This window comes from Myripristis murdjan, chromosome 7 (assembly GCF_902150065.1).
Source record: "Myripristis murdjan chromosome 7, fMyrMur1.1, whole genome shotgun sequence".
NCBI lineage: Eukaryota > Metazoa > Chordata > Actinopteri > Holocentriformes > Holocentridae > Myripristis > Myripristis murdjan.
In genome coordinates this window covers 32124099-32133638 of record NC_043986.1, presented here as the reverse complement: position 1 = coordinate 32133638, position 9540 = coordinate 32124099, and the positions used below count along the sequence as shown (strand labels likewise).

Here is a 9540-nt window from a genome sequence, read left to right as displayed (position 1 = left end):
GCTCCGCAGCACCAAGCTCCTGTTTACATTATTGTACCTGACATGTGAGCAGGGACTCTTCAGCAGAGTGGAATGTCAACATTTTATTGCAATTTAGGATCATTTATGTTGCAAACACATTACATTCCTGTCAAAAGAAACAAATTTGATCAATCAGGAGAATATTCAGTGCACGTTTACCACAATCCAGCTTTCCTGAACCTCAAAACATGGAATAATTTGGATTTATGAGATGTTCCAAACAAGTGCTCCACTGGATAACCACATCAAGTACAGCAACTTCATACAAATCCTGACTGAGTTCAGAACGTGTACAGGCCTTTGAGTGATTTTATTCACAAGAATGGCATTTCTTTTTTAAGTACAAAAAACTCCAACAATGTCATGTAATGGTTGAGCGCCCCCGTTGGCCGTCAATCCCTCTATTATTTCCATACCCCAATAACCCAACAAAAGCAGTGTTTTCACAGAGGGTTGCAGTCCAAGTCTCTGCCACAAGAGTCAAGCCACCAAGGCCTTCAATTTCAACTCCTCAACCCAAAAGGCCAAATTTATAATCTCTTTTTTTCCATCCCCTCTGCTTCTGTGCTCTAGTCTGACTTCTCCTTCTCTTTCATGTGCAGGAAGACGACGCTGAAGACAAAGAGTCCTGCCATCATGGAGAAGACGCTGGCGTAGTATGGGTAGGCGGAGGGGATGAAACGCTCGTACTGAGTGTGCTGCAGTGGACGCACAGACACCTACAACAAAGGAAAAGAAAAGTGTAGCGCTCAGCAACACACATCAGAGACTTGCTGTTTAAGGCATAATCATGAACAGAAATGCCATCCAAGTTGCAAGGTTAGGTAACTAAATGTCCAGTTGGTCAGTTAACCTGATAAATGATGAGTCGTGCCTGACATTAGCCTGATATTAGCCTGTCACATATCCAATATGAACATTTTTTGGGGGGGGGGGTTACAGAACATAATGCAGAAAAAGATGCCTTGTGTAATTAAGAAATGAATATTTGATCCCTTTTCTTAATTCAAGTTTAATTAATACAATTTTTTAATTAATATGTTAAAATGTATTCTTTAATTGGTCAGCAATTGACTCATATTGAACAATACTGATGTTAATTTAGCTATTTCCTCCTGAGTACATTTGCATAGAAAAGGTTGATTTTCATTGCAGCTCACCCAAAAAAGAAAAAAAAAATCCTGTATTGTTCAGGCACAAATAATAAGATAATTTCCATCGACAACAGATTCAGTCCCAAACGTATTTGTCTGATGACTCAATCCAATCGCTCGCCTGGAATAATTCTAGAGATAAGATGGATAAATTGCTGCAGTGTGTTAATGATGTTTCACTTTTTAAATCTATAAATCTACAGGTCATAATAACAAATCTTTTATTATAATAATAAGGTCATTCCTCTTATTCTGAGAAAATGCTTGCAGCCTACTATCACTCAACATAGTCTATGCCAAACATGTAGCACAGACACAGGGATGATTTTGGTGTCTGTGCCCCCGCAGGGTTGTGTCAGCTCCCCTTTCCTTTTTTCACTGTGCACTAATGACTGTACCAACAGCCACCCCAGGAACTTTGTTTCTAGATTTTCAGATGACACCACTATCCTGAGCCTGCTGCACAAAGACACAACCCCATCAGCCGACATCTCTGAAACAGAAACTTCTGTGCAGCGGTGTGATACAAACCATCTCATTTTAAATACCCCCAAAACAAAGGAGATGGTTCTGCACCCCAGGTCAGTGTGGAATTTTAGTCCTGTGGTCATACATGATACAATCAAGTACATGGATAGTTTGTGTTCCTGTTTACAGCAGAGACTATACTTTTTAACGCAGACTCAGGGTGTATGGTGTAGACTGGAGGATTATGCTCTTATTTTATCAGGCTGTATTCCATCAGCCCATCTATCAGCATTCTGTTCACGCAGAATATGAGCTCTTGCCCTCTGGCAGACAATACAGAGTTCCCCACTGCAAACTTAATCGTTTTAAAAACTAATTTATCCCTACTCTTATTCATTTAACAGTGCTGCTTGAGGCTGAAGTGATTGTGCAGTGGTTTCTGGGTGTCCACCACTGGATGTGTGCAATATGTGCTATATACAATGTATGTGCAATATTTCTTGTTATGTGCAATATGGATAATGGGATATTTATTGTTGTAATTGGCACAGCTGGTGCTGTTATTGTTTACACAGAGTTTGTTTTACTGCAACTGTGGAGGCATTTATGTGTGCAGCATTGAGTCCAAGACAGATTTCCCCACAGACACGATAAACTATATTGTATTGTATTGTATTGTATGTACTGTATTACCAAATTTACATGCAGACTTACACTACTGTTTGGCAGATAGTTTTTCATTCACTCTTAAGTCTTAATTTGCCATTCTCTGTAGGTATTTCCCATCAGCATCCACACCCAACAGCAGAATTTTAATTTGCAGTTTATGCAAAACAGTGTCTTAGTTGTTGGGGATGGGAGGCTGTTCTGTGCATCCTCGTTTTGTGTTAAAGCTGAGAAGACAGCTGGATTTTTAGATAAAAATCTCTCCTTGTGCAGCTTTAATTATTCTAATCAACTTCAGCTGCCCAGGTTAATTGCCATCTGATCAACTGACCTGAGTGGAGGAGTAGAGGTGTGTGTATCCCAGTCTGTTGTAGTCCACCTTGAACTGGAAGACTCCATAAACGTCAGGCAGCTTGAACTTGACACTGTATTTACCTCCTGGTGGAAAGACGCAAAAACATTTTGGCAGGCAGTTCAAACTTTTAAGATTAAGATGTTAACACGTTTCATTTTCAGCATTAAGGTTACCCCGTTTTCAAAGCCATAAGCAGAGCTCCGTACCATTTTTCTTGAGGTATGTCCTGACGAAGGGATCGATCCTCACAAACTCCAGCTGGATATCATCTCCATCGAAGGGAACCCAGCGACCCTCAGAGAGCATCTCAATCACAATGCTGTACTCCTGCATGGGACAGTTTTACATGTATTGAATTTCAAAATGTGAAACTCCTCAGCTCCACTAAACATCTATTCAGAGTGATGATTATTTACCTACAGTACATCACTGATTTTTTTTAAACTCACCACAAGGTCAGTGACTGTGTATGCTGCGGGGGGAGTGGTCTCTCCCACGGGATGATGGGTAACAGCTCCCACCCTGAGGACTCCGGCCTCCTTGAACACCCAACGGGACAGAGCCTCTGCCAGCTCCATGTTCCCTGTCTGCTCATGCCTACAAAAACACAAAGGAGTTTATGCAGTTAGACTCATGTATCTGGCTAATGGTGGAGATATATATATATATATATATATAAAAATCTGTCAATGTCATTGCACTGATAAGCTGAAGGTATTATAATTTGTTTGATTACTTTTTTGTGGAATTGATTAATACCATAGTACTACAATACAGTACTAGTACTGGCATATTCACATGAAGCATGTTTGGTGTGGTTCAAGCCAAGTTTGTTAGGAGTGAGATCAAAATTCCTGCTTTCTCTTAGTCTAAAGAAGATGTTTTAATAAGTATGCTGTTCAACCATTGTTTTTCTGCATCTGCAGTCCCTGGTCAGGAAAACATTACAACAACTTACAAACTTACAAACACATTTGTAAGTTCCTCAGCCAGCTTCCCCTGGCATAACAAAATGACACAAAGGCAAACCACAGTCTGTCTGATGTTTATATTCAGACACGTCCATCATGCTCGGCTAAAATTAAGGGCAGGTGACTGGAATCAGATTTCAGGTTCTGTGAACTATCAGAATAAGGACAAGATACCAATATTCTGTCCAATAGGCAAGCTACTTGTGAGTCATGTGACTTTACAAGACCTGGCAGTAAAGCTAAATGCAAAAATGCAACCAAGTAAACTTTGCCACTATGGTTTGGACCAAAGAAAGCTAACTTTAGGTGTGACTGTATCCTGAAATCCTGGGAAACAGAACACTTACATTTTTTGGCCATGGAAATTGCTGAATTAAAATTAAAAATTAAAATATTGCATTTTGGCTCAAAGTATGAGCATTGACAACTACCAAAATATTGATTACAGGCTTTTAAAAACCCAAAGCCTAATTTCAACCATGACCATACAACATTCCACAACCGTCCTTGCCAACAGGGTGACTAAACTGTTTTCCAGAAGTTTAATCTAAGAGTAACATCCGTTAATGCCAGTTCAAATAAAACTGAACTCCAGGTTGGCCTGGAAGAGGCTAACCTCTCCCTGCGATCCTTCCCAACATTTCTTCCATTTTCCCCTTGTTTGCTTCCAGGGTTTTGAAGAGTTTTTGCTTTCTCACTCTAAGGATCCAGGTTAGGGGGGATCATTTTATTTAATTTATTTATATATTTATTAATAAAGTATGGGTATGTTAAGCCTTTTGAAACTGTAACAGTGATTCCAAATGAACTTTAAGACTAAAATCACTTTAAGACAGCCTCAATTGTTAAGAAACAACCAAGTATGCGCAAAAATGGATTTCTCACTGAAACAGCCATGTGATAAGAAAGGCAACATTTTCAAGACCTATGAAATCATAACTAAGAATCAAGCAAAGAGCATTTAAGGCATTCAACTTCAAAACTTTTTAAAATGAGCTGCTGCAGACAGTCTATAGAGATGAAGAATTTCAGGCCTAATAGTAAATGAATAGTTGTGGCAGCAAAGCATATTTCAAATAGTAAAAACATGTAACTGGTTCTGTTACACTGTATATGAAAATAATGAATTCTAACTACACATTCCCATGAAAATGAGAGTAGCTCAGAGTGGAAACTGTCTTTTTATGCAAACATGAAATAAAATTCCTAAATTTGGCAAGTTCTCACAGATGAGCTTGTGTAATCCATAGGGGTGTCGCAATTTTGATTCTAAATCGAAAATTGATTAAAATGAGAATTCAGTTTTGACCTTCAAAACTAAGCAGGTTTGCGATTTTCCCAGCATTTTTTTCTTCTTTTGGCTGCTGGCAAATTCTAGCTTAGCCTCCATGCTAACTCATAGCAACAGCGTAGCATAGTTCCACCGGCAGAAAACATAGCGTTTGCCCCGGTCTCAAGGGGAAAGAGGTCTCGCGGCCACCAGCCACCGTTTGGGGCCATTGTTGGCCCGACTGGCAAATGCTCCAGGTGTGAATCACTTTGCTGCTCTTTCTAGTCTCATTTGCCAACCTGGTCCCTCTGCTTATCCGGGAGTTAACCACTCTAGTGAGGCACATTCCAAACACACGAGCTATGACAATGTTGTTATACATGTCAGTACCAATGATGTTAGGATAAGGCGATCAGAAATCACAAAGGGTAACAGTAACATGGCAAGGACATGGGACTTTGCCAGAAAGATGTTATATCACTCTAGACATGATGCAACCTATCTTTTAAAGAAGAATTAAAAAATGACAGTTCCAGGCTTAAAACCAATGATCTGTTCATTTCTACAAATCAAGGTTGACAGTCTAACAGCATAGCCACCGGTGCTGGCAAAAAAAGTTGGTCATAGATTCATATGAAACATTGAATCAAATATTCACCTTAAATTGAAAGTCAAATTGAATCCTTGATTCAGAAAATGTAAAGTAAAAAGTAATTCTGTAGTAATTTTGCCAGGCTGTGAACTGAGGTTGAAAGATGAGGAACATGAGGAAAAGAGCAGGTTACCTCTGAGAACCAGGAGTGGCCTTCTGTACAGCGGAGTTGAAGAAGGCGTCGCTGAAGAAGTGCAGCGAGCCGCTGAAAACCACCCTGGCATTATTTCTGGCCTGGAGGCCGGCGATAAGCAGGGTGTTCTTGCCAACAGCATGGGGATACTGGAGACACAACACAGCAGTTAGTCAGAAACAAAGCATGCTGACTACAAATGGCTATATCACCTCACTTCTGATGGTTCCTATATACTACTCCTGTGGTCTAGGATAATTCAGTCATTGTTTGTGAATATGAAAACTTCCTCAAGCCAAAAACCTTGAAGTCAAGACTGAAATCTATGATAGCATGAGGAGACAATCCCCAGAAAATCCCTGGGTTTTGACAGTTTTAGAGTTCCATGTAGGCTTGTCTATCTTGTGGAGGCCTGGCAGGACTTCAGGAAGTGCTGAAAAAAATATTCCTTTCCTATCTTCGAATACAGAGGCATCACTGTACCGTGTGCAAACAGTTTATGTCTTCCTACACTAGGTGGTGCATTTATGAAGCGCAGTGCTATTACCTGAGAGATGGGTCTGTCAGGGAAAAAGGAGTAGGAGGTGGAAGAGCCAGTGAGGATGTCCAGAACAAGAGGGTTGTCTGGGTCTGCCACCATGCTGGAAGTGGAGAGGGACATGTAAGTCAAGTTCATTATTGTTTACAGTGTAAAGGCTGACAGGCAATACCACAGCATTTGTGAATTTAAAGGGAAAAATAAAGGCATATCTAACAAGAAATTTTCATTTGTATAATCATTTAATCTCCTTTGTTGTCTTGAAAGTCCAATAAAAAAGTTTTTAAATCACATGCCTTACAGAGAACCAAGGTTCCGAAACCTGCAACCATTTCTGTTACAATGGAGTTGACTGGTGACTTTGAGAAACAGCAGCAAAAAGGATACGAAATGTTTCAAATTTTCAAAGTCTAGACTCTCCATCTATATATTCACTGCATCCCGAACCAATGTAGCTTTGGTAAAATCACTGCTAAATAAACAAGCTTTACAAAGAAAAATTAATAATGAGGCATTTTCCCAAACTACTTTTTTTTTTTTTTTTTAGGGAAACAGCTTCAGTGTTCGGAACATTAGTTCTTCATGGAGTTTTGCATGGATGATGCATGAGATGCATGAGATTAATAATTTTATCCATAAGACATTCCAGACAATTTAAGTCTGAGTAAATGATACAAATGGTAGTTTTTGGGTGAAGAATTCATTTAAGTATTTCTTTAATATTTGATCTCTATTGACCTCTACTGGTGACCAGTAGGAACTCCACCCCTTTATAGCTGTATTATTAACGTTTTATATTATAGAACTGTATAGGTCAATTTCTTTCCCTATTATTTGATACACAGCTGTGCTTACCCAACACCCTTGAACAGAATGGGTTTGTTGGTGGGTTTGCCAACAATGGTAGGAGCTTTCAGCAGGTTCTCTGGGTCGGCGACGATCAGGGTGTGCTGGAGACAAGAAAATTCAGTCAGCTGCTTGATACGGAAAATGTTTATATGACCCAAGAGCTTCAGCATTTTAGGCTAATGCTCATGAGTTGAAGCTTGCATGCTGACAGCTCTACAGTTGTACTTACCTCTCCAGGATCGGACACGTCATAGTTGTGATGGTCAATGACTGCAGTCTTCTCTTCATCAAACTCAATGCCACACTCACTGCCCAGCTCCCTAAGAGGGTCACCTACAGAGCAGGACAAGCACAGAACTAACAGTCAAGGTGGTGCAGCTAAATCTTTCAAAATCACATATTAGGCTGAATATTTTCTAGTAATCACTACTCCGCGGAGCCAAGTGTTTTTAAAATGACTAACAGCTGAGTCTAGAATATGTTTTTCCCCCCACTGTGGATATGCCATGGGTCTGAAGGCTGAAACTGACCAATATCAGAGCTGGCAGCAACCAGGACATTGCCTCCACCATCAATGAAGGACGTGATGGTCTCCACATTGATATTTCCCCCAAAGTCTGCAAAAAAGATAAATGAATGCAGTCATATTAATTGTATTAGCAAAGAAAAGACAAGCAGTAAAATGGGAGTTCCCATGACATGATGTCACATGACTTCTACTTCTTGTAAACCAGAGCATCTTAAATAGTGAGATCATCCTGCACTAGTGGCTGTACATTAAAATTTCAACCAATAAAACCTTCACAATTCTTTAAGCATCCTCTCTCATCCACCTGTCCGATAAAATAAAATTGTGTTTCTCTCCCAAAATGATATAGTGTTGACTTAGGGTTAGCTCTGTCCTATTGGTTTACAGTTGTGATTGATCCTTCCCTCCACTATGTCCCGCCCAACCATCCTGTTTCAACAGGAAACAGGATGGTTGAAAATCAGAGTCCATTTCATGGGGTCTTTAAGTTTAAAGTATGAAATTTACCTTCGACTGACGGTGAGAAGATGATTAAGTGGTCATACAGGAACTGGCCATATTTGATCAGAGATAGGGATGGATCGTCTGCCGTCTTGAACGTCAGGTCAAAGCCACGATCTGAAAGAGAGACATGATATCAGCTTCAGTGAAAAAGTTTTGACAATTCTGCAGATTCTGGAGGTGTCATAAATCTCCATGCTGGTCATGCAGTTTTGGATTTAAAAAAACAAAACAAAACAGTGCAGTACAGAGTCAGGATTAAAGCACCACATGACCAGGCGCCTCTGAGCTCAAACTACTTTCTTGCCATAAGACTTGTAACTTGTTCCAGAGTTTATAAGCGATGATACAGTGGTAAGCAGAAAGCTATATTAACTATGCCCATCAGCGTCTGTTCTTTTCTGTTCTCTAAGGTCTAGTCCATTATGACTGACTCTTCACTCTGTGCATGCTGAGCTCCAGCTGCTCCGTGCAGGGTGAAGGTTTAGTCTTCCTAAATGCAGCACCAACAGGTAGACACTGTGCTTTGTTTCTGCATGCTGCTCTTCATAAGCATCGATGTCAGGTCATTCTGTTTCTGATCTCTGGACCAAATTGCCCAACGGGAACATTTAAGTTTTACCTCACCTCTCTGGTGGGAGAATTTTGTGAAAATAACGTTATATTTTAATTAACATAAATAGTGCTAGGTGTGTTTGGTGTATGCCGAATTGACCAGCGTAGTCCAGCGATTCAAAAAAGTTCAGTTACCCCAAGTATGAACACTTGTAAGTACAGCTTTATTAAACTGCCTGTATTTTGAATAGAGTTTGGCGTACTGATATCTCCATACCACACACCGTAACTTTAGCTAAGCTAGCACACTTGCTGTGCTGCATGTGAGGACTCAAATCTCCAAGCTCAAATCCAAAAGGCTTTTAACTGCCAAATAAGGTTTGTTTACACCACCAAGCACATGCAAAAAAGGCACCTGGGAGACTACTTCGGTGTGAAAAAGCACCAATTCTGCACAAACCTGCCAGACTGCGGAAGAAGATTGAATGGGTGTCTCGGATGTTGAGGTTGTCCAGCAGCACCAGAGTCTTTCCGTCGGCCGAAACACACTGCAGCATGGAGGCTAACGACACGAGCAAAATAACATTGTTGCCTAAGAGCCCGAATCTCCTCTGGGTCATGTTTCCGGTCCGTTTTTTGGACGATGCTGTAGAATTGGACCGGTTTGTCTGTGTGACTGCTGTCAGCGCCGCCATTTTGCTGCAGAAGTCGACGTCAGCGTTGCCAGTGGGCTAAACTTTGACCCGGGGATTCAGCCAATCACAGAGAGGTACGCGTCGCTCTAAAAGCCGGCCCACCAATAGCGTGAACACTTTATTATCCTATAGGGAGAAATGGGTCATTTATCATATTCATGGGATGACAATAGACAATATTAT

General features: G+C 40.5%; 1 protein-coding gene across 1 annotated transcript; it reads right to left on the bottom strand.

Moving 5' to 3' along the window:
* Nucleotides 1–63: 63 nt before the first annotated feature.
* On the bottom strand, nucleotides 64–9410 carry ddost (dolichyl-diphosphooligosaccharide--protein glycosyltransferase subunit (non-catalytic)). Its single transcript, XM_030055194.1, has 11 exons — nucleotides 9123–9410; nucleotides 8114–8224; nucleotides 7608–7694; nucleotides 7307–7410; nucleotides 7084–7178; nucleotides 6238–6331; nucleotides 5691–5839; nucleotides 3114–3261; nucleotides 2871–2991; nucleotides 2641–2747; nucleotides 64–740 (listed from the first exon to the last, which is right to left on the bottom strand). The coding sequence occupies exons 1-11, from the start codon at nucleotides 9355–9357 to the stop codon at nucleotides 591–593; spliced, it is 1401 nt and encodes a 466-aa protein (XP_029911054.1). The 5' UTR covers nucleotides 9358–9410; the 3' UTR covers nucleotides 64–590.
* Between the last annotated feature and the right edge of the window lie 130 nt (nucleotides 9411–9540).

Coding starts and splice junctions, on each gene's coding strand:
- ddost (XM_030055194.1), bottom strand. CDS start 9,357: ATGGCGGCGCTGACAGCAGTCACACAGACAAACCGGTCCAATTCTACA. Junction 5,840..6,237: donor CTGACAGACCCATCTCTCAG/GTAATAGCACTG, acceptor TTGTGTCTCCAG/TATCCCCATGCTGTTGGCAA. Junction 3,262..5,690: donor GCCACTCCTGGTTCTCAGAG/GTAACCTGCTCT, acceptor GTGTTTTTGTAG/GCATGAGCAGACAGGGAACA.